The 25,183-nt window shown below is 48.3% G+C and overlaps 1 protein-coding gene across 1 annotated transcript in view; it reads right to left on the bottom strand.

Annotated features, from left to right (window-relative positions):
- Window positions 1–1,010: 1,010 nt before the first annotated feature.
- pcp4b (Purkinje cell protein 4b) overlaps window positions 1,011–25,183 on the bottom strand; it is a 139,098-nt gene continuing 114,925 nt past the window's right edge. The window contains exons 2-3 of the mRNA XM_072585692.1: window positions 18,748–18,799; window positions 1,011–1,354 (exon numbers count right to left, since the gene is read on the bottom strand). Coding sequence (XP_072441793.1) covers window positions 1,221–1,354; window positions 18,748–18,799 — 186 coding nt within the window. The 3' untranslated portion in view covers window positions 1,011–1,220. The remainder of the gene's footprint in view (window positions 1,355–18,747; window positions 18,800–25,183) is intronic.

Raw genomic sequence — 25,183 nt, 5'->3', positions numbered from 1 at the left:
ATTACCTGAGACTTATCTGCTGAGCTCCATCTGCCACTTTCCTGCCCAGTCCACTAACCCATCTCTATCATTTTGGGATATTAATCATCCCTCTACACTATCCACTACGTGGCCAATTTTTCTGTCATCTGCAAATTTCCCACTTGTGCCCCCCACATTCAATTCCAAATCATTAATGTAAAACAGGGCTGCCAACACAAGCCATGAGGAACACCACTTGAAACAACTGTCCCTTCACAAGGGCAGCCTTTAACCATTGTCCTTTGTTTATTGTTTCCAAGCCAACTTTGGATACAATTTGACACATTACCCTGTCTCCCATGGGCCTTTACTTTTTTGGACCAGTCTGCTATGTGGAATCTTGTCAAAGGCCTCACTAAAATCCATGAAGGCACCATCCAGTGCACTACCCTCATTGATGCTCCTTGTCACTTCCTCAAATCAAATTCAATCAAATTTGCTTCCTTTAATAAAGCCATGCTGACAATCCCTGACTGTCTCAACAACAATTTATCCAATCCCTCAGGATTGATTCCAGCAATTTGCCCACCACAGAAGTAAGACCAATTGCCCTATAATTGGATAGCACTTCTTTTGTACCCTTTTCAAACAACGGAATCACATTGACATTCCTCCAGTCCTCCAGCACCTCGCCTGCATTGGTGAAGGTTGGAAAATAATCCTCAGAGCATCTCTTATTTCCTCCTTGATCTCTTTCAACATCCCAGGGAACAATCCATCCAGCCCTGGCAACTTAGCCACTTTCAAGCATTCCTACTCCTCTAATGCTTCCTGTATGACATTGCTGACGAGTGTTTGCAGCATTAACCTGCACTAATTCACAAGTGAGGTTTGGTCCCTGGTCATGAAGTAGCAAGCTACCCTTTGGAGTTACATTCCAGCAGTGGTCAGCACCTTCAGAAGAGGGAGAAAATTGGCAAGTAAATTTGCTGTGCTCCTACTTTCAGGTTCTGATTGTAGCTTTGAGAAGGAAGATTACTGGAAATGTGTCAGGTACAATACTGACTTTATTAAGGTATGAATAATAATAGGAACAGGTTACAAGTGAATGGCTAAGGGTAGTATTACATAAGAATTTTCGGGAATTTATTAAATACACACACACTAACGGTGTTTCCTTTTCTGCATGCACCAATAGAAGACAGCTATGAGTGAGTTGACCTGTTGTGTGCTGTTTTTCTCAGCACCCAACGGAAAGCCTAAGAAGGGTCCTGCTTTTTCTTCTGGAATTTTCTGAACTGACTTTGTATGGCGACAGCAGCCTTCTCTGTCTCAGGGGCATCCAGGTCTATGTCGAATTCCTCGGCATCCTCCTTCGAAGCTCTGGCTGCATCTGCAAAACAAAAAGAGTGTGTGAAACGCAACGTAGAACTGTTGGTGCTGGAAGTCTGAAACCAAAACAAGAAAGGGCCAGAGAAACTCAGAAGGTCTGGCAGAAATTGTGGAGAGAAAGTAGAGTTAATGCTTTGGGTCCAATTAGGAAGAAAGATCACTACACTCTTAACATTAACTCTGCTTTCTCTTCACAGATGCTGACAGGTCTGCTGAGTTTCCCTAGCAATTTCTGTCTTATTTAAGAAAAGTGTGCGATCACCTTCGGCTGCTTTACATCCATTTTGGCAGCATTCCAACCCAGCACCCTCCTCTCCTCGGGGCATTGATTTTTACTAGGGAGCCCTCCATGATCCTTTGACTGGGATGAAGAGGAGGAAGCAGGGCCAAAAGTCTGAGGGCACTGGTACCTGCTAATGGATTCCTCATTGCACGAGATTGGCAAGATGAACAAAGCCAGATGGCTCATTGGTGTCACCCATAGAGTGGTCCAAAAAGGGGAGTGGACGAAATGGGAAATGGTGGAGATTGGGTGAAAGAGTGTACGATCAGGAGGGAGGGGACAAAAAATTCAAACAAGAAATTTCTTTGAGGAGAGGCAGAGGGCTTGGTCATTAACAGTCTAGGGAGTGCGAGTGATGGTGAGAATGTGGGGGAACAGTAATCTGAGACGGTCAGTGATGGGGAGGGGTCGAGTGATAGTGATGGATAGAGGTGAATGGTAGGGAGTGGAAGAAGTCTGTGATTGGCAGAGGAGGGAAAGGATGATTGGAAGGGGGAGAGGGTGGTGATAGAGAGGGGGTTTGGAGAAAGAAGGGCAGTACTGGGGTGGAACAAGGCAAGAACATCGATGGAAAGGGGAATAGTGATAGAGAAAGGAACAGTATGGGAAAGGCGAACAATGAGGGAAAGGGAAACAGTGAGAGAAGGATGAACAGTGATGGAGAGGGAGACAGTGATGGAGAGGGAGACAGTGATGGGGAGGGAGACAGTGATGGGGAGGGAGACAGTGATGGGGAGGGAGACAGTGATGGGGAGGGAGACAGTGATGGAGAGGGAGACAGTGATGGAGAGGGAGACAGTGATGGGGAGGGAGACAGTGATGGGGAGGGAGATAGTGGTGGAGAGGGAGACAGTGATGGGGAGGGGGACAGTGATGGGGAGGGGGACAGTGATGGGGAGGGAGGACAGTGATGAGGAGGGAACACCGATGGGGAGGGAGACAGTGATGGGGAGGGGACAGTGATGAGGAGGGGACAGTGATGAGGAGGGGACAGTGATGAGGAGGGGATAGTGATGAGGAGGGGACAGTGATGGGGAGGGGACAGTGATGGGGAGGGGACAGTGATGAGGAGGGGATAGTGATGGGGAGGGGACAGTGATGAGGAGGGGATAGTGATGAGGAGGGGACAGTGATGGGGAGGGGACAGTGATGGGGAGGGGATAGTGATGAGGGAGATAGTGATGAGAAGGGGACAGTGATGGGGAGGGGACAGTGATAGGAGGGACACAGTGATGAGGAGGGGGACATTAGTGAGGACGGAGACAGTGATGAGGGGAACAGTGATGAGGAGGGGGACAGTGATGGGGAGGGGGACAGTGATTGGGAGGGGGAAAGTGATGGGGAGGGGGACAGTCATGGGGAGGGGACAGTGATGAGGAGGGAGACAGTGATGAGGGGAACAGTGATGGGGAGAGGACATTAATGAGGAAGGGACAGTGATGGGGAGGGGAACAGTGATAAGGAGGGGGACAGTGATGGGGAGGGGACAGTGATGAGGAGGGGACAGTGATGGGGAGGGGACAGTGATGAGGAGGGGACAGTGATGGGGAGGGAGACAGTGATGGGGAGGGGACAGTGATGGGGAGGGGGACAGTGATGGGGAGGGGACAGTGATGAGGAGGGGACAGTGATGGGGAGGGGACAGTGATGGGGAGGGGGACAGTGATGGGGAGGGGACAGTGATGAGGGGACAGTGATGGGGAGGGGACAGTGATGGGGAGGGGACAGTGATGGGGAGGGGGACAGTGATGGGGAGGGGGACAGTGATGGGGAGGGGACAGTGATGGGGAGGGGACAGTGATGGGGAGGGGGACAGTGATGGGGAGGGGACAGTGATGAGGAGGGAGAACAGTGATGGGGAGGGGGACAGTGATGGGGAGGGGGACAGTGATGGGGAGGGGACAGTGATGAGGAGGGGACAGTGATGGGGAGGGGACAGTGATGGGGAGGGGACAGTGATGGGGAGGGGACAGTGATGGGGAGGGGGACAGTGATGGGGAGGGGACAGTGATGGGGAGGGGACAGTGATGGGGAGGGGGACAGTGATGGGGAGGGGACAGTGATGAGGAGGGAGAACAGTGATGGGGAGGGGGACAGTGATGGGGAGGGGGACAGTGATGGGGAGGGGGACAGTGATGAGGAGGGGACAGTGATGAGGAGGGGACAGTGATGGGGAGGGGACAGTGATGGGGAGGGGACAGTGATGGGGAGGGGGACAGTGATGGGGAGGGGACAGTGATGAGGAGGGAGAACAGTGATGGGGAGGGGGACAGTGATGGGGAGGGGGACAGTGATGGGGAGGGGACAGTGATGAGGAGGGAGAACAGTGATGGGGAGGGGGACAGTGATGGGGAGGGGGACAGTGATGGGGAGGGAGAGAGTGACGAGGAGGGAGACAGTGACGAGGAGGGAGACAGTGATGGGGAGGGGGACAGTGATGAGGAAGGGACAGTGATGGAGAGGGAGACAGCGACGAGGAGGGAGACAGTGATGGGGAGGGAGACTGTGACGAGGAGGGAGACAGTGATGAGGAGGGAGACAGTGACGAGGAGGGAGACAGTGATGAGGGGAACAGTGATGAAGAGGGGACAGTGATAATGAGGGGAACAGTGATGGGGAGGGGGAAAGTGATGGGGAAGGGACAGTGATGGGGAGGCGGACAGTGATAGGGAGGGGGACAGTGATAGGGAGGGGGACAGTGATGGGGAGGGGGACAGTGATGAGGAGGGGGACAGTGATGAGGAGGGGGACAGTGATGGGGAGGGGGACAGTGATGGGGAGGGGGACAGTGATAGGGAGGGGGACAGTGATGGGGAGGGGGACAGTGATAGGGAGGGGGACAGTGATAGGGAGGGGGACAGTGATAGGGAGGAGGACAGTGATGGGGAGGGGGACAGTGATAGGGAGGGGGACAGTGATGGGGAGGGGAACAGTGATAGGGAGGGGGACAGTGATGGGGAGGGGGACAGTGATAGGGAGGGGGACAGTGGTGGGGAAGGGGACAGTGATGGGGAGGGGACAGTGATGGGGAGGGGGACAGTGATAGGGAGGGGGACAGTGGTGGGGAAGGGGACAGTGATGAGGAGGGGGACAGTGATGGGGAGAGGACATTAATGAGGAAGGGACAGTGATGAGGGGAAGAGTGATGTGGAGGGGACAGTGATGGGGAGGGGACAGTGATGAGGGGGACAGTGATGGGGAGGGGACAGTGATGAGGGGGACAGTGATGGGGAGGGGACAGTGATGAGGGGGACAGTGATGGGGAGGGGACAGTGATGAGGGGGACAGTGATGGGGAGGGGACAGTGATGGAGAGGGGGACAGTGATGGGGAGGGGGACAGTGATGGAGAGGGGGACAGTGATGGAGAGGGGGACAGTGATGGGGAGGGGGACATTGATGAGGGGGACAGTGATGGGGAGGGGACAGTGATGAGGAGGAGACAGTGATGGGGAGGGGGACAGTGATGAGGGGAACAGTGATGGGGAGGGGACATTGATGGGGTGGGGGACAGTGATGGGGAGGGGACACTGATGGGGAGGGGACAGTGATGGGGAGGGGACAGTGATGGGGAGGGGGACAGTGATGAGGAGGGGGACAGTGATGGGGAGGGGGACAGTGATGGAGAGGGAGACAGTGACGAGGAGTAAGACGGTGATGGGGAGGGGGACAGTGATGAGGAGTGAGACGGTGATGGGGAGGGGACAGTGATGGGGAGGGGACACTGATGGGGAGGGGACAGTGATGAGGGGGACAGTGATGGGGAGGGGACAGTGATGAGGGGGACAGTGATGGGGAGGGGACAGTGATGAGGGGGACAGTGATGGGGAGGGGACAGTGATGGAGAGGGGGACAGTGATGGGGAGGGGGACAGTGATGGAGAGGGGGACAGTGATGGAGAGGGGGACAGTGATGGGGAGGGGGACATTGATGAGGGGGACAGTGATGGGGAGGGGACAGTGATGAGGAGGAGACAGTGATGGGGAGGGGGACAGTGATGAGGGGAACAGTGATGGGGAGGGGACATTGATGGGGTGGGGGACAGTGATGGGGAGGGGACACTGATGGGGAGGGGACAGTGATGGGGAGGGGACAGTGATGGGGAGGGGGACAGTGATGAGGAGGGGGACAGTGATGGGGAGGGGGACAGTGATGGAGAGGGAGACAGTGATGAGGAGTGAGACGGTGATGGGGAGGGGACAGTGATGGGGAGGGGGACAGTGATGGGGAGGGGGACAGTGATGAGGAGTGAGACGGTGATGGGGAGGGGACAGTGATGGGGAGGGGACACTGATGGGGAGGGGGACAGTGATGGGGAGGGGACAGTGATGGGGAGCGGACACTGATGGGGAGGGGACAGTGATGGGGAGGGGACACTGATGGGGAGGGGGACAGTGATGAGGAGGGGACAGTGATGGGGAGGGGACAGTGATGGGGAGGGGGACAGTGATGGGGAGGGGACAGTGATGGGGAGGGGGACAGTGATGAGGAGGGGGACAGTGATGGGGAGGGGACAGTGATGGGGAGGGGGACAGTGATGAGGAGGGGGACAGTGATGGAGAGGGAGACAGTGACGAGGAGTAAGACGGTGATGGGGAGGGGTCAGTGATGAGGAGGGAGACAGTGATAGGGAGGGGGACAGTGACGAGGAGTAAGACGGTGATGGGGAGGGGGACAGTGATGGAGAGGGAGACAGTGACGAGGAGTAAGACGGTGATGGGGAGGGGGACAGTGACGAGGAGTAAGACGTTGATGGGGAGGGGGACAGTGATGGGGAGGGAAACAGTGATGAGGAGGGGACAGTGATGAGGAGGGGGACAGTGATGAGGAGGGGGACAGTGATGGGGAGGGGGACAGTGATGAGGAGGGGGACAGTGATGAGGAGGGGGACAGTGATGGAAAGAGGACAGTGATAGGGAGGGGGACAGTGACGAGGAGTAAGACGGTGATGGGGAGGGGGACAGTGATGGAAAGAGGACAGTGATGGGGAGGGGGACAGAGATAAGGAGGGGACAGTGGCGAAGAGGGAGACAGATATGAGGGGAACAGTGATGAAGAGGGGAACAGTGATGGGGTGGGGGACAGTGATGAGGAGGGGGACAGTGATGAGGAGTAAGACGGTGATGGTGAGGGAGACAGTGATGGGGAGGGGGACAGTGATGAGTAGGGGACAGTGATGGGGAGGGGACAGTGATGGGGAGGGGACAGTGATGAGGAGGGGACAGTGATGGGGAGGGGACAGTGATGAGGAGGGGACAGTGATGGGGAGGGGGACAGTGATGAGGAGGGGACAGTGATGGGGAGGGGACAGTGATGAGGAGGGGACAGTGATGGGGAGGGGGACAGTGATGGGGAGGGGACAGTGATGGGGAGGGGGACAGTGATGAGGAGGGGACAGTGATGGGGAGGGGGACAGTGATGGGGAGGGGACAGTGATGGGGAGGGGACAGTGATGAGGAGGGGACAGTGATGGGGAGGGGGACAGTGATGGGGAGGGGACAGTGATGGGGAGGGGACAGTGATGAGGAGGGGACAGTGATGGGGAGGGGGACAGTGATGGGGAGGGGACAGTGATGAGGAGGGGACAGTGATGAGGAGGGGACAGTGATGAGGAGGGGACAGTGATGGGGAGGGGGACAGTGATGGGGAGGGGACAGTGATGGGGAGGGGACAGTGATGAGGAGGGGACAGTGATGAGGAGCGGACAGTGATGGGGAGGGGGACAGTGATGAGGAGGGGACAGTGATGGGGAGGGGACAGTGATGGGGAGAGGGACAGTGATGAGGAGGGGGACAGTGATGGGGAGGGGACAGTGATGAGGAGGGAGGACAGTGATGGGGAGGGGACAGTGATGGGGAGAGGGACAGTGATGGGGAGGGAGACAGTGATGGGGAGGGGGACAGTGATGAGGAGGGAGGACAGTGATGGGGAGGGGACAGTGATGGGGAGAGGGACAGTGATGGGGAGGGAGACAGTGATGGGGAGGGGACAGTGATGGGGAGAGGGACAGTGATGGGGAGGGAGACAGTGATGGGGAGGGGACAGTGATGGGGAGGGGACAGGGATGGGGAGGGGGACAGTGATGGGGAGGGGACAGTGATGGGGAGGGGACAGTGATGGGGAGGGGACAGTGATGGGGAGGGGGACAGTGATGAGGAGGGGACAGTGATGGGGAGAGGGACAGTGATGGGGAGGGGGACAGTGATGAGGAGTAAGACGGTGATGGGGAGGGGGACAGTGATGGGGAGGGGGACAGTGATGGGGAGGGTGGACAGTGATGGGGAGGGGACAGTGATGGGGAGGGGGACAGTGATGGGGAGGGGACAGTGATGGGGAGGGGACAGTGATGGGGAGGGGGACAGTGATGGGGAGGGGACAGTGATGGGGAGGGGGACAGTGATGAGGAGGGGACAGTGATGGGGAGGGGACAGTGATGGGGAGGGAGACAGTGATGGGGAGGGGACAGTGATGGGGAGGGGGACAGTGATGGGGAGGGGACAGTGACGAGGAGGGGGACAGTGATGAGGAGGGAGACAGTGATGGGGAGGGGGACAGTGATGAGGAGGGAGACAGTGATGGGGAGGGGACAGTGACGAGGAGGGGGACAGTGATGGGGAGGGGGACAGTGACGAGGAGGGGGACAGTGATGAGGAGGGAGACAGTGATGGGGAGGGAGACAGTGATGAGGAGGGGGACAGTGATGAGGAGGGAGACAGTGATGAGGAGGGGGACAGTGATGAGGAGGGGGACAGTGATGCGGAGGGAGACAGTGATGGGGAGGGGGACAGTGATGAGGAGGGAGACAGTGATGAGGAGGGAGACAGTGATGGGGAGGGGGACAGTGATGGGGAGGGAGGACAGTGATGGGGAGGGGGACAGTGATGAGGAGGGGGACAGTGATGAGGAGGGAGACAGTGATGAGGAGGGGGACATTGATGGGGAGGGGACAGTGATGAGGAGGGGGACATTGATGGGGAGGGGACAGTGATGAGGAGGGGGACAGTGATGGGGAGGGGACAGTGATGAGGAGGGGACAGTGATGAGGAGGGGACAGTGATGAGGAGGGGACAGTGATGGGGAGGGGACAGTGATGAGGAGGGGGATAGTGATGGGGAGGGGACAGTGATGAGGAGGGGACAGTGATGGGGAGGGGACAGTGATGGGGAGGGAGACTGAGGAGACCATAAGACCATAAGACATAGGAGTGGAAGTAAGGCCATTCGGCCCATCGAGTCCACTCCGCCATTCAATCATGGCTGATGCGCATTTCAGCTCCACTTACCAGCATTCTCCCCGTAGCCCTTAATTCCTCTAGACAACAAGAACCTATCAATCTCGGCCTTGAAGACATTTAGCGTCCCGGCTTCCACTGCACTCCGTGGCAATGAATTCCACAGGCCCACCACTCTCTGGCTGAAGAAATGTCTCCGCATTTCCGTTCTGAAATGACCCCCTCTAATTCTAAGGCTGTGTCCACGGGTCCTAGTCTCCTCGCCTAACAGAAACAATTTTCTAGCATCCACCTTTTCAAAGCCATGTATTATTTTGTACGTCTCTATTAGATCTCCCCTTAATCTTCTAAACTCCAACGAATACAATCCCAGTATCCTCAGCCGTTCCTCATATGCTAGACCTGTCATTCCAGGGATCATCCGTGTGAATCTCCGCTGGACACGTTCCAGTGCCAGTATGTCCTTCCTGAGGTGTGGGGACCAAAACTGGACACAGTACTCCAAATGGGGCCTAACCAGAGCTTTATAAAGTCTTAGTAGTACATCTCTGCTTTTATATTCCAACCCTCTTGAGAAAAGAGACAACATTGCATTCGCTTTCTTAATCACAGACTCAACCTGCATGTTTACCTTTAGAGAATCCTCGACTAGCACTCCCAGATCCCTTTGTGCTTTGGCTTTATTAAGTTTCTCACCATTTAGAAAGTAGTCCATGCTTTTATTCTTTTTGCCAAAGTGCAAGACCTCGCACTTGCTCACGTTAAATTCCATCAGCCATTTCCTGGACCACTCTCCCAACCTGTCTAGATCCTTCTGTAGCCTCCCCACTTCCTCAGTACTACCTGCCTGTCCACCTAACTTCGTATCATCGGCAAACTTCGCTAGAATGCCCCCGGTTCCCTCATCCAAATCATTAATATATAATGCGAACAGCTGTGGCCCCAGCACCGAACCCTGCGGGACACCGCTCGTCACCGGCTGCCATTCTGAAAAAGAACCTTTTATCCCAACTCTCTGCCTTCTGTTAGATAGCCAATCCTCAATCCATCCCAGCAGCTCACCTCGAACACCATGGGCCCTCACCTTGCTCAGCAGCCTCCCGTGTGTCCCTTATCAAAGGCCTTTGAAAGTCCAGATAGACCACATCCACTGGGTTTCCCTGGTCTAACCTACTTGTTACCTCTTCAAAAAATTCCAACAGGTTTGTCAGGCATGACCTCCCTTTACTAAATCCATGTTGACTTGTTCTAATCAGACTCTGCTCTTCCAAGAATTTAGAAACCTCATCCTTAATGATGGATTCTAGAATTTTACCAACAACCGAGATTAAGCTGATTGGCCTATAATTTTCCATCTTTTGCCTTGATCCTTTCTTGAACAAGGGGGTTACTACAGCCATCTTCCAATCATCCGGGACCTTTCCTGACTCCAGTGACTCTTGAAAGATCTCAACCAATGCCTCTGCTATTTCCTCAGCAACCTCTCTCAGAACTCTAGGGTGTATCCCATCGGGGCCAGGAGATTTATCAATTTTAAGACTTTTTAACTTTTCTAGCACTATCTCTTTCGTAATGGCAACCATACTCAACTCAGCCCCGTGACACCCTTTAATTTTTGGGATATTACTCATGTCTTCCACTGTGAAAACTGACGCAAAGTACTTGTTAAGTTCTCCTGCTATTTCCTTATCTCCCATCACTAGGCTCCCTGCATCAGTTTGAAGTGGCCCAATGTCTACTTTTGCCTGTTGTTTGTTTCTTATGTACTGAAAGAAACTTTTACTATTATTTCTAATATTACTGGCTAGCCTACCTTCATATTTGATCCTCTCATTTCTTATTACACTCTTTGTTATCCTCTGTTGGCTTTTTGATTTCCCACTGTTCTTAGCCACTTTATAGGATCTCTCTTTTTCTTTAATACATTTCCTGACTTCCTTTGTCAGCCAAGGTTGTCTAATCCCTCCCCGGTTAATCTTTCTTTTCTTGGGAATGAACCTCTGTACAGTGTCCTCAATTATACCTACAAACTCCTGCCATTTTTGCTCTAGTGTCTTCCCGGTTAGCCTCTGCTTCCAGTCTATTTTAGTCAGTTCCTCTCTCATGCCCTCATAATTACCTTTATTCAACTGTAACACCATTACATCAGATTTTGCCTTCTCCCTTTCAAACTCCAGACTGAACTCTACCATATTATGGTCGCTACTTCCTAAGGGTTTCCTAGGAGGAGGGGACAGTGATGAGGAGGGGACAGTGATGAGGAGGGGACAGTGAAGAGGAGGGGACAGTGATGAGGAGGGGGACAGTGATGAGGAGGGAGACTGAAGAGGAGGGGACAGTGATGGGGAGGGGACAGTGATGTGGAGGGGGACATTGATGGGGAGGGGACAGTGATGGGGAGGGGGACAGTGATGGGGACGGGACAGTGATGAGGAGGGGACAGTGATAGGGAAGGGACAGTGATGGGGAGGGGGGACAGTGATGGGGAGGGGACAGTGATGAGGAGGGGACAGTGATGGGGAGGGGACAGTGATAGGGAAGGGACAGTGATGGGGAGGGAGGACAGTGGTGGGGAGGGGGACAGTGATGAGGAGGGGGACAGTGATGGGGAGAGAGGACAGTGATAGGGAAGGGACAGTGATGGGGAGGGGGACAGTGATGAGGAGGGGGACAGTGATGGGGAGAGAGGACAGTGATAGGGAAGGGACAGTGATGAGGAGGGGACAGTGATGGGGAGAGAGGACAGTGATAGGGAAGGGACAGTGATGGGGAGGGGGACAGTGATGGGGAGGGAGGACAGTGATGGGGAGGGGGACAGTGATGGGGAGGGGGACAGTGATGGGGAGGGAGGACAGTGGTGGGGAGGGGGACAGTGATGGGGAGGGGGACAGTGATGGGGAGGGAGACAGTGATGGGGAGGGAGACAGTGATGGGGAGGGGGACAGTGATGGGGAGGGAGACAGTGATGGGGAGGGGGACAGTGATGGGGAGGGAGGACAGTGATGGGGAGGGGGACAGTGATGGGGAGGGAGGACAGTGGTGGGGAGGGGGACAGTGATGGGGAGGGGGACAGTGATGGGGAGGGAGACAGTGATGGGGAGGGAGACAGTGATGGGGAGGGGGACAGTGATGGGGAGGGGGACAGTGATGGGGAGGGAGACAGTGATGGGGAGGGGGACATTGATGGGGAGGAGGACAGTGATGGGGAGGGAGGACAGTGATAGGGAAGGGACAGTGATGGGGAGGGAGGACAGTGGTGGGGACGGGGACAGTGATGGGGAGGGGGACAGTGATGGGGAGGGGGACATTGATGGGGAGGGGGACATTGATGGGGAGGGAGGACAGTGATGTGGAGTGGACAGTGATGGGGAGGGAGGACAGTGATGAGGAGGGGGACAGTGATGAGTAGAACAGTGATGACGAGGGAGTAAGGGAACAGTGATAAAGCATTTCGAGGGATTTTAATAAGAACAGGAGAATGATGAGGAGAGGAATGAGAAAATGATCAGTAGAAGGAGTGAGGTGGTGAATGAGAGAAGGTGTGGATGTGACGAGGAAAAGCATAAAAGATTTCCGTCTTTACCTTCCAGAATCCCTTTAAGAGCTGACAGGCCTCAAACAGAGCACATTTTCTCAGGCCTTGCAACTGCATTCACTTCAGCTCAATGCTGCCAATGGAGCCTTAAAATACCATTAGGTTATTTATTTGTGTGTTCCTAATCCAGGAATGATTCCTGATCCAGATTTGGACAGCCTTCAGCAATATGCTGTGAAGGGCATAATTAACAAGCTGGAAGCTCCACCATTATCCATTGTCATTATTTTTGCACCTGAACATTGCGAAGCAACAGCATGTGGAAAACCCAATCTTGAGTTGTTTACAACAAGTTACAGATATATAATCAATCTCTCATGTCTGATTTTTGACAGGCAGAGTCTGTCTGCTCATCAGTTGCCTGCACTAGAAGTGTTGATTCGGCGAATTAATTTCCATGTGTTGAATAAAGTTCTGCTGGCTTGGAATTTATTGCCTTGGGATGAAGGAGATGTGTCATCCCTGTGATATACATCTTACAGCTTCAAACTATGATGTTTCTATTCACAGTTGCAATATTTTCTTCATTTGTTTTTCCTTAACATTCCCCTTCGGCATTCTGAATATAGGTGCCATCAAGTCCCAGGGCTGAGGATTCCTATAATAACTTCATCATCATCATCATCTTCCAATCACTGGAGAATATTCTCTATCTTATGCAGAAATAGCCTTACTTATCTGACCTTGAACCATCCTCCAACTGCAATGTATTGAAACCATTTTGTCTCCTGTGTTACGTTAGTCTCACCCAGAATTGCAAAAATGTTCATTTCACAACTATTCTTATGACCTAAACCCCTCAGCCATCCAGTGAGCTGTCAAGATATTATTAAATTTAATATTAAATTCTCATGTTGATGTGTTACTGCCATTACTATCATATAGTGAGCTAATTTACATCTTTTTCTGAATACATTAACTGAGAACATAAGAACATAAGGACTCAAGGGTTTGAGTTATAGGAAGAGGTTGGACAAGCTAACTCTTTTTTTCTAGGAGCAAGTGAGGACTGCAGATGTTGGAGACCAGAGTCGAGAGTGTGGTGCTGGAAAAGCACAGCAGGTCAGGCAGCATCCGAGGAGCAGGAAAATCGACGTTTCCAGCATAAGCCCTTCCTGATGAAATGATTTATGCCTGAAATGTCGATTCTTCTGCTCCTCGGATGCTGCCTGACTTGCTGTGCTTTTCCAGCACCACACTCTCGACACTAACACTTTTTTCTTTCGAGGGTAGGAGACTAAGGGGGTGGAGGAAGGTGGGCCTTATAGAAGTGTATAAGATCATGACAGGCATAGATTGTGTGAATGCACTCAGTCTTTCTCCCAGGGTAGGGGAAGTGAGCAAAAGAGGGCATCAGTTTAAGGTTAGAGGAGAAAGAATAAAAGGAAAACTGAGGGCCAACTTTTTTTACACAGAGGGTGGCATGTATATGGAATGAGCTGCCAGACAAAGTGGTTGAGGTAGGTGCATTAACAACAGTTAACAGGCATTTGGACAAATACATGGATAGGAAAGGATTAGAAGGATATGGGCCAAGTGCAGGGAAAGGGGATTAATGTTGATGGACACTTTGGTTGGTATGGACCAGTTTGGGCTGTAGGGCCTGTCTCCGTGCTGAAGGACTCTATGAAAGTACAAGAGATAGGATCAAAAATAGGTCATCTGGCCCCATTCTGTAAGACCATGGCTGATCTTTGCATGGACTGAGCTCCACTTACACAACCTTCCCCACCCCCACCCCCCCCCAACCCCCGCCACTTGCCATAACCCTTAATTCTTTCACTGTTCAAAAATATATCTATCTTTGCCTTAAAAACATTCAACAAGGTGGCCTCAACTGCTTCACTGGGCAGGGAATTCTACAGATTCACAACCCTTTGAATGAAGAGGTTCTTCTCTGAAGTTTACTTCACCAGAAACTGAATAAGATGGCGTGTGAGGATTGAGACAAGGAAAAAGATGCCAGATTTTATTCTTTAATCTGTTTCCTCTTTAACATCATTTCCAAGTAAACGCTGCGAATTGAGAGGGCACTGCTCACAAACCCTGTCCTTGCCTTTGAGCAATCTTCTACTTAAAAGAAATTAAGAATGCAATTGCTCAATCCATGCTAGCAGTGGTGGTGGGGAGGGAAGGCAGTAGTTGAACTCCCCTCTTCTATCTGCCTGGTTGACATTGTATTGGCACTCTATGTCTAGTCTGAAGTGTGCGTTGACTTTACATCCAGTGTAATATGTCTCCAAGGAGCAGAATGTCAAATCACAGCAATGTGTCAACTTCATCAAGGGAGGAGAAACTGAGGTGGAAAGAGAGGACAGAAAAACAAAAAAGGATCCAATATTTTAGGTTGAGTGACTGATTATACACTCAGTCTAGTTTGTTTCTTTTTAATGAAGGTAATAACCGGGGTTTCAACGTGATTAAATATAAGGTTTTTTTCACATTGAAACAGGCAAATGAAGGTGGAAAGTAAAGAAGGGAGTCATAGAGTCAAGACTAAAGCTTTTATTAACAAAGACAATAGATGCAGTGGGGATCATCTTTGGGACATCGCAGTGACGTTGTAAATTGATCTTCTAAATTACTGAAGCCTCATGTGAAATATTGATGGATTTTAAAGCTGCCTGATCAGCAGAAGCAGGATGATGCTACTCGCCGAGACTGCCTGAATCTCAGCACCTTCTTCATACCAACAGTGTCGGGCACACAAATTTTGCCCAGTTTCCATTGGCAGCTCGGTCTATTTGTGGGTGTGGGCTTGTTCTAAACTGGTTGATAAACATTGATTGCAAAGATCATTGAACAACTCCATTATCATTATGTAATTTGTAAGCTGCTCTAGGATGGATGAAATGCACCTTGGTTTTTGATGGGCTAGCAACTCTTTTCAAGATAATCTTCTTTTCAAAATTCATCCCAAATTGTGGACAGTACTGGTAAGGTCAATATTTATTGTCCATTTCCAATTGCCCTTGAGAAGGTGCCCTTTCCTATGCTGTTACACCTTTAGGTAGGCTCAAGAATAGCACCTGATCTGCTGTGGAACCTAAGAGGTCAGATAATTCACTCATAACTTCTGTTTAAAGATGATTGGAGAATCTTCAGCCTTTTCCTTTCCACTCATATGGTGGAGTCTGCAATCACTGAGGATGGACTGTCCTCCTCCAGGTGGCAATTATGAGTCAACCGCAATGCTGTGAGTCTGGAATCACATAGAGGCCAGACCAGGTAAGGATGGCAACTTCCTTCCCTAAAGGGGATTAGTGAACCAGATGGGTTTTTCCAACAATGGATTCATGGTCATCATTACACTCTTAATTCCAGATTTGATTTCCCCGTTGAATTCAAATTCAACCATCTGCTGCAAACCCAGCTACCCAGAATATGATCTGAGTCTCTGGATTAGTAGTCCAACAACAATACCACTAAGCCATTGTCACCCCCTTGTCCTCCTCCATCGGGATTATTGGCCTTAGTGTAGGAACATGAAGTTGAGTAGAAGATTTATCATGATCACATTGAATCGTGGTGCAGGCTCAAAGAGCCAAATGGTTTACTCTTACATTTTATGTTCTCCTTTTTTTTTAATTTGCCCTCTATCATTCTTGATCAATTTCTTGCGGGATTACTCAAGACTGTTTACTATCTTCACTGCTCTCTTGAGGAAAGTAATTCCAAATGTTAACAATATGTGAGAGAAAACATTTCTCTTCAAGTCAGTCTTAAAAAGAAGGCACTAACTTTTCAAACTGCATCCCCAACTTCTACAATCTCCCACAAGGAGAGCCATCCTCTCAGTATGCACCCTATTAATATGTTGAAACGATGGATTTCCCTGAGATCACTTCTTATTCTTCTAAACTCTAATGGGTATTGGCCCAATCCGTTCAACCTCGCCTTAATAAGGTGGGCCTTCATTCTGGTAATCAATCAACTGAACCGTTTCTGAACTCTTTCTAATGCAATCATATATATTTTGCTTAATTAAGGAGACCCAAACTATATGCAGTACTCCAGATATGGTTGCACCTAGGCAATAGCAACACTTCTGTACCTTTATTTTAACTTCCCCTTTCAATAAATGTTAACAACCTACCTGCTTTCCTCATCACCTTCTTTACCTGATGCCAGCACTTCATGTACTAGGACCACCAGTTCCCTCTTAATTGTAAAATTCTACTACCAAACATCATTCCTTGGCCCCTCCCTCCCCACCCCCAACCACCCCCATTCTTATTATATTTTCTATTCTTCCAGGCAAAGTAAGCAAGTTTACATTTTCCAACATTGTACTTCATTTGCAAAATTTCTTCCCACTCACTTAAATCATCTACATTTCTTTGTATCTCTTTGTGTCCTTTTGATAATTTACAGGGGAAGCGATAACCTAGTGATATGATTATTGAACTTTTAATCCAGACACACAGATAATGTGCTAGGGACCCAGGTTCAAATCCCACCATGGCAGACAGTGAAATGTGAATTCAATTTAAAGAAACATCTGAAATTAAGGTGATCATGAACTGATTATCAATTGTTGGAAAGGCCCCTTTGGCTCACTGATGTCCTTTAGGGAAGGAAACTGTCATCCTTACCTGGTCTGGCCTACATGTGGCTCCTGACCCACAGCAATGTGATTAGATTGGATTCCCTACAGTGTGGAAATGGGCCCTTCGGCCCAACCAGTCCACACCGACCCTCCGAAGAGTAACCCACCCAGACCCATTTCCCTCTGACTAATGCACCTAACACTATGGGCAATTTAGCATGGCCGATTCACCTGACCTGCACATCTTTGGACCTGGAAGAAACCCACACAGACCTGGGCCGAGGCTGGAATCGAACCTGGGACCATGGTGCTGTGAGGCAGCAGTGCTAACCACTGAGCCACTGTGCCACCTGCGGTTGACTCCTAACTGCCCTCAGAACAATTAGGTGTTAGCAGTAAATGATGACCTCGCCTGTGACACCCTCATCCTGTGAATGGATAAAAAAACATCCCTATCTATTTCTGTGTCATCATCAAATTAGGCTCGTGTTTATTAAGCACCTTCATCCAACTATTGATACAGATTGTAAATAATTGAGAACCTGACATTGATCCCTTGACACTCCACTAGTTATTGCCTGCTAACTTGAAAATTAGTCATTTATCCCAGCTCCCTAATTTTGTTAGCTGACCGATCGTTTTACCATATTAATATAAGCTTTGATGTGGCATCTGATCACATATCCTTTGGAAATCCAAGAACATAACAATAGGTTCCCCTTTATCCAGATTAAAGAGCTCCAGTTAGGTAGTCAAACATGATTTTCACAAAGCCATGCTGATGCTTCCTGATATTTTGCTTTTACTCCATAATAATAAATTCTTTGCACCCCTATGACAAATGCTTGGCAAACTGTAAGGGATATACTGGGCTATAAAGTTACAGCTTGTGGGTGACTGTATAATTCTGTTATTGTGAATGGCTTACAGTGCCTCATAATTACTCAGTTTTGAGTGGCTAAATCTGTTTTGAATCCATCCTATTTAGAACAGTGACAGTGTCAAACTGAAGTTGGCGTCCACTACAAGATTAGACTTTACCTCTACAAGGACTCTGTAGAGGTCGTTCCTATCAATACAGTACTGAAATAGATGGATGCATCCATCACTGCAGATTGATGAGGGGAAAATCTATTAGGGTTTTTCCACATGTTGGTTCACTCACCACCTGCAACAGGTCCCATCTGGAAGACATATCTTTCAGAATTTGGTCAGGTCAATTAGCAGTTGAGCTGCTCTTCATAATGGGCATTGAACTTCCTCTTCCAAAGTACATTCTATGCCCTTGCTATCCTTCTAGCCCAGTGACATTACTACCATCCTACCATACTCCATTTCGTTTGCTTTCAGACAATATAACCAGCATACCGAGGAACCTCGGTTATCTGAAAGACATGGACGGGGAGTATTTTATCTGATAATCAAATGTTCAGATAATCAAATGTCAGATAACACAGTTTAACCAAGCATCGGGACCTTGCGATCTTGCTGGATAATCCGAAATTAGGATAATTGAATGCTGGATAATTGAGGTTCCTCTGTACTATGTCCATGTAAACCATGAGAATTTGCTTTATCAACATCTTAAATTATATTTGTCGCTTCAGTCTTCACTGAGTCTTCTGAAAATGATTGCTTCCCAAAATGAAATGAGGAAAAAAACCAAGTGTTCAAGAGTTCTGAGCTTTTCTTTTTGTTATTCAGTTATCTAAGTCAATACAGAAATAAAAATAAATACCTTTTCCATCAGATGTCTTCTCTTTCCCATATTTTGCTCCAGTGTTTTTTCTCTGAAAAGAAAGGGAAATATTAATTTCCTTGCATTATTCAAAGGTCAGTTTTATCATTGGAACATCCTGTTAAGTACATAATGTACATTATTCTTTGATGTTTGCCTTACATATAGAGGTGGTTAAAAAGGTGTTTGGCATGCTTGCCTTCATTGCTCAGTGTGAGTTGGGAAGTCATGTTGAGATCGTACAAGACATTGAGGTAACAACAATGACTGCAGATGCTGGAAAGCAAATACTGGATTAGTGGTTCTGGAAGAGCACAGCAGTTCAGGCAGCATCCAACGAGCAGCGAAATCGACGTTTCGGGCAAAAGCCCTTCATCAGGAATCCCGAAACGTCGATTTCGCTGCTCGTTGGATGCTGCCTGAACTGCTGTGCTCTTCCAGCACCACTAATCTCGTACAAGACATTGGTGAGGCCTCTTCTGGAATACTCACCCAGTTACGGGGAGGATATTATCAAGCAGCAGAGGGTTCAGAAGAGATTACCAAGATGTTGCCAAATATGAAAGGTTGAGTCATAAAGAAAGGCTGGATAAGCTGGGACCTATTTCGCTGGAGTATAGGAGGTTAAGAGGCGATCTGAAAGAAGTTTATAAAATAATGAGGGGTTTAGGTAGAGTTAAACGTAGTTGTCTTTTCCCTGGGGGCACATTTTTAATGTGAGAGGAGAGAGATTTAAAAAAGACATGAGAGGCAATTTCTTTGCATAGAAGGTGGTTTGCGCGTGGAATGCACTTCCTGAGGAAGTGGGTGGATGTGGGTACAATCACGATGTTTAAAACACATTTGGATAGGTACACGAACAGGAAGGGTTCAGAAGGATATGGGCCAGGAGCAGGCAGGTGAGACTAGTTTAGATTGGGATTATGCTCGGCATGGACTGGTTGGACCGAAACATCTGTTTCTGTGCTGTATGACTCTATGACTCTAAGTACCATTGCCTTCGAAAATCTGTTGTATCATCCCCAGTGAGGATAGTTAAACAGTTGGACACTTCTGCAGATGTAGTCACTTCCATTACTTGGTTTGTCCCATTACAATGGCGCAAGGAAAGGTTAAAGAAATTAGTGCTGTTCAAGACCTTGGAGAAAATTACTTTCTTTACATCAGGAGTAAAAGTGGGTTCAGAGGGAAACAAATAATTAGATCAGGGTTCAGAGCTATACAGACTGTTCTTATTTTTAATCTATTCTTAAATCATAAATCTTAATAGTTGAGTAGAAACTCTCTATACAAAGCTGCTACATTGCATATGCCTTCCCATCATTGGAGCCAACATGTAATTACTACATGACAGGTTTACACAAACAGACTCAGTTCAGTACCTGATAGCTCTGCTAAAATCTACTGGAGTGTGCTTGTATCTGCAAGCTAGATACTGAATGCAATTCCAATAGCACTATATTGAAAACGACAATGCTGAAGATAACAGAGGGTCAGACAGCATCCATGGAGAGAGAGCAAGCTAATGTTTCGAGTCTAATGACTTCGTCAGAGCTCAAGTGAATTGTAGAGGAGACAGCATTTATGTGTAAAGAAGAGCCAAACTTTTTGAGGGTAGACATTCCTCAAAGAGGTGTGACAGTCGCCTCCAAATTTCACTTCAGCTCTGATGAAGAGTTATCTAGACTCAAAATGTTAACGTGCTGTCTCTCCATGAATGCTGTCTGATGCATTGCGATCTCCAGCATTTGGTGTTTTCAGTACAGATTCCAGTATCTGCAGTACTTTGCTCCTCCAGTAGCACTGTACCTGGTAAAATAGCCTGCCAACTTTACAATAGCTCTCCTGATGAAGGGCTTTTTCCCAAAACATCGATTTTACTGCTCCCCAGATGCTGTCTGAACTGCTGTGCTTTTCCAGCACCACTCTAATCTAGACTCTGCCAACTTTACAGTTCAAATCCGACTCACCATTTGAACTGCTGCAGCAAGAACTATTCTTGCTCACTTCCAGTCCCTCTGGAACTTTCTGGCAACAATGAGTGAAACTGCTCACAACTTTCCTTCTGTCTGAAAAATGGATTGGACACAGGACGAAGCTTCCTAAAGTATACTTTGGAGGATTATTTGATACTTTATCTGGGGCCTGTCTCATGATCATTGGTAGAGAATGTACCATCTCAGAATCTTTCCAGGAGAGGCAGTGAGGCACTGTTCTCAATTAACATAATTTTTTATTGTTTATTGGAAATAAATACAGTGCCTTCCACACTCAGTGCTGGCTGCAGCAAGTCCTTCCTCTGGAGAAGAGCCAAGCAGAACAAACTCAAAATAGTAGTGCAACAGGGCACAGAGCTTACATCTCAGGTGCAGTGCTGAACACCCGAATGCAGGAGGGACACAAGTAGAGTCAGTGGACCCTTTCCCTCAGGAGACTCTCCAAACATAGACATTAAACAGGCAGTCACATTTTGTTCCTCATCATGTAATGCCAGGACCTGGATGCAGTGCCCCAAAATGTGAAATGCCCTCATACAAACAGTCAAAGTCAGCGCTGACATCTTTAAATGCCATTTCCAACCAACTATAGCATTATCTTCACTAACCTACTCATATTGTTATCAATCAAGACTCATTATTCACATACCTCACACGCTTAGCACTGCTGAAGGCTCACATGCACATTCTAGAGCTTAATAGTACCAATCATTCAACTCTCTACCACTCAAACAATTGATCACTGATACCCTTCCATTTCATTTACATAAGAAAATAACTGCAGGATGTTATGTCAATGTGGCAGAGTCTAGCATGGTTGCATGTACTATCCCCATTGAGGAATCAGCTTTCACCTTCACCTGGATGAGAGCTGGGGCCATGGTATTACTGAAATGATTGAACATGTTGGTATCTACGTCCGCTTCACTCATCATCTGAAATTTTTTTCTAGATGAAAGTGAGTACTGCAGATGCTGGAGATTAGAACCAAGAGTGTGGTGCTGGAAAAGCATAACTGGTCAGGCAGCATCTTAATGAAGAACTTTTGCCCAAAATGTTGATTTTCCTGCTCCTCGGAGCACCACACTCTTGTTTTTTTTCTGGAATCATATCTTTTGTAATAAGTCTGACAAAGACTCGTCAGGAATTCAGACAACAATTTCATTTCTTATGAATTCTGAGTTTGAGTTGCCAAAATTGCATTTTCTACTCAGCTGCAGAGATCATCAATGTAATCATCAATGGATCCCCTTGTATACTGAACTCTACCATTAAATTTTGCTCTTTCAAGAATTTGATTTGTTCTGAGATTAAAGTAATCAAACTTTTAATATTGCTTCAAAAATATCTGCTGCTTTTCCCATATATTGGCAATGATAACATTCTTAGTCACCTAGTTGTATGTAGAAGTGTATTAATTGTTCAACTTCTGATTTAGCTGAGAATCTGTTTTGTTATTTTTTCATGCAGAGGGTGGTGAGTGTTAGGAATGAGCTGCCAGAGGATGTGGTGGAGGCTGGTACAATTACAACATTTAAAAGGCATCTGGATGGCTTAGAGGGATATGGGCCAAGTGCTGGCAAATGGGATTAGGTTGGCTTGGGATACCTGGTCAACATGGATGAGTTGGACTGAAGGATCTGATTCCATGCTGTACATCTCTCTGATTCTATGATTCTATCTTAGGAATTGTTTTCTCCAAGTCATCTGATTCTGTGTTAAATTGAACAATATCTGAAAATAAACCTTCCTGGTAATACTGTTTCTGATGCTATGCCTTTTTACTATGGGCATTTATTTTTGTTGGTAAATGCTTTTTGTTTTGCAGTAATCAGAGTGCTGCTTCTCTGTCCAAATGTTGTGTAATGTTTTCCTGGGTTTTGCAGCCAAGTGGAGGATTTCTTTCCACTAAATAGCAGCATTTCTATCTTTTCTGTAGATTCACCAGATGAATACTACTATTCACGACTTCAAGAAACAATTTGATTGCTTAATAATTTTACTGAATGAATCCCACTGCCTGTGGCTTAAATAAACAATTCCTTCTCTAATCACACAATTGCTGCTTCTTCATCTGATGAGGAAGCAATGCTCCGAAAACTAGTGCTTCCAAATAAACATGTTGCAGTCTAACCTGGTATTGTGTGATTTTTAACTTTGTCCACCCCAGTCCAACACCGCCTCCTCCAAATCATGCTCTAATCATGACTTTACTGAACAACCCTCACTGTTCGCAGCCTCATTGGTTCAATCTCACTTGTGTCACTATATTTTTCTGCAAGATTCCACAGTCTTTGAATCTATTGATGTACTTTAATGGCTTGTTCATGGATAATTCCCATTCCCTGCAGTTTAACTAAGTGCTTCATATTGTTAATGTAGCTTACATGCCGGGTCTTCCACTTTTTCTGCAGTCTTAATGAATTCCCCAGTGTCCTCCAAGGTTGTTTCGGCTTTCATGTCTCTTAGGCCCCGATCCTGGCTTTGTGCTGTCCCTGGGCCTGTGATCTGGTTTAAATTGCTTTTGTGGCATTTTATTTCCTTTGCTGCAGCTTTGCCTCCTGGTGCCTACCTCCTGTGGCAGTGACATGCTTCTGACTACAATTTTCTTTTACTTTCCACTTTCCCAACCTCTATCACTGAGCCGATTGTTTCTGCGTCTCCCAGCTTTCGCCTTGCATTAGACTTTGTTGGTTTCTAAGTTGTCCCTTTCTCTCTTTCATTCTGGCTTTGTCACTTTTTCCCAGGTCTGCAATCTCTTTTTAACTTTTTTAAAATTCATTCACAGAATGAGGGTGTCACTGGCTAGGCCAGCATTTATTGCCCATCCCTCCTAATTGCCCAGAGGGCAGTTAAGAGTCAACCACATTGCTGTGTGCCTGGAGTCACATGTAAGCCAGAGGAGGCAAGGATGATTCCTTCCCTGAAGGCCATGAATGAACCAGATGGGTTTTTCCTGACTATCAACAATGGATTCATGGTCATCATTAGACTCTTCATTCTGTTTTCTTTTAACTGAACTCAAATTCTACCATCTGCTGAGATGGGATTTGATTTCGGGTCCCCAGAACATTACCTGGGTCTCTGGGTTAACAGTCCAGCGATAATACCACTAGGCCAGTGCCTCCCCTTACTGCTGAGGCCCTTGGTATCCTATGTTAAAGCCACACCTTGTGGTGCCCACTTGCAATAGCGCCAATGCTCAACCTAGGCTGGAAATTCTGCACTCATGACCCAGCCTGTAAATTGCACCATTCTTCAACCTTTCCCCTTATCCACGAGGACTTACTTTACTCATGAGCTTCCGATATTCCTTCCCCAGCTGACTGAACTCTGACTGCAATTGCTCGTACAGACCACTGCCATATGATGGTCTCTCCCTTGGGGTAATTCAGAATAATTAATTCTCCTTGTCCAAGACTCTCTTGCTGCAGCCCATTCCTTACTGGGTCTGGATTGCTTGTAGCATTGGCTATAGATTCTCACCGTGAAATCTCACTGTTAGGATTTCTTCTGTCGGGTTCTTCGGTCTCCAGCTCCTTCAGCAGCTGACTCTGCCTGAGCCGATGGCGTAAAGTTTGAAAATGCTGCGAAAATGTTTCGACATCCACCACTCCCATTGAGCTGTATGAGGCAGCTGAATGAAGTTTGCCCTGCTGCTCACCATGACTGAACAAGAGGTAGATTATTGCACATGAGTAACTAGCCACGGGGGACACTTATGTGAGAAACATTGGTGTACATTGAAGGGGACCTGGATGCTAGACCTTGTTGTCTGAGATCCAAAACTACTCAGCACAAAAGTCCATATTGCGTCATCATATCGGATTGTACAAATGACACTCTTCAGTATTAACTCTTTCCAATCCACATGCAATATTTCTCAGTCTGGAAGTGGGAGCCAATCCCATTGGCAAACTGTACACCCAACAGTAAAAGTAAAGTTGCCATCATCTTACCAGACCGTAAGGCTGCTCTCTCATTAGAGAGAGATACAACTAATTGTGTTTTAACCTGAGGGTCACCACACATCAGGTGAGGGGAGAGGTTGAGATAAAAGTTCTTCATGGTAATCTCAGCCAATGCAGGATTATAAAACCATAAGACATAGGAACAGAAATTAGGCCATTTGGCCCATTGAGTCTGCTCCACTATTCAATCATATCTGAGAGGTTTTTCCCATTTTCTCCCCATAACCTTTGATCCCCTTGGCAATCAAAAACTTATCTACCTCTGTTTTAAATACACTCAATGACCTGGCCTCCACCACCTTCGGTGGCAATGAATTCCATAGATTCCCCACTCTCTGGCTGAAGAAGTTTCTCCTTATCTCCATTCTAAAAGGTCTTCTCTCTACTCTAAGGCTGTGCCCTTGGGTCCTTGCCTCTGTTGCCAAATGAAACCTCTTTCCAACATCTACTCCATTCAGACCATTCAAA

The sequence above is a fragment of the Chiloscyllium punctatum genome, chromosome 15 (assembly GCF_047496795.1).
Source record: "Chiloscyllium punctatum isolate Juve2018m chromosome 15, sChiPun1.3, whole genome shotgun sequence".
Classification (NCBI taxonomy): Eukaryota; Metazoa; Chordata; class Chondrichthyes; order Orectolobiformes; family Hemiscylliidae; genus Chiloscyllium; species Chiloscyllium punctatum.
Note: the sequence above shows the minus strand (reverse complement) of the source record. Positions and strands in the feature narration are given on the sequence as shown.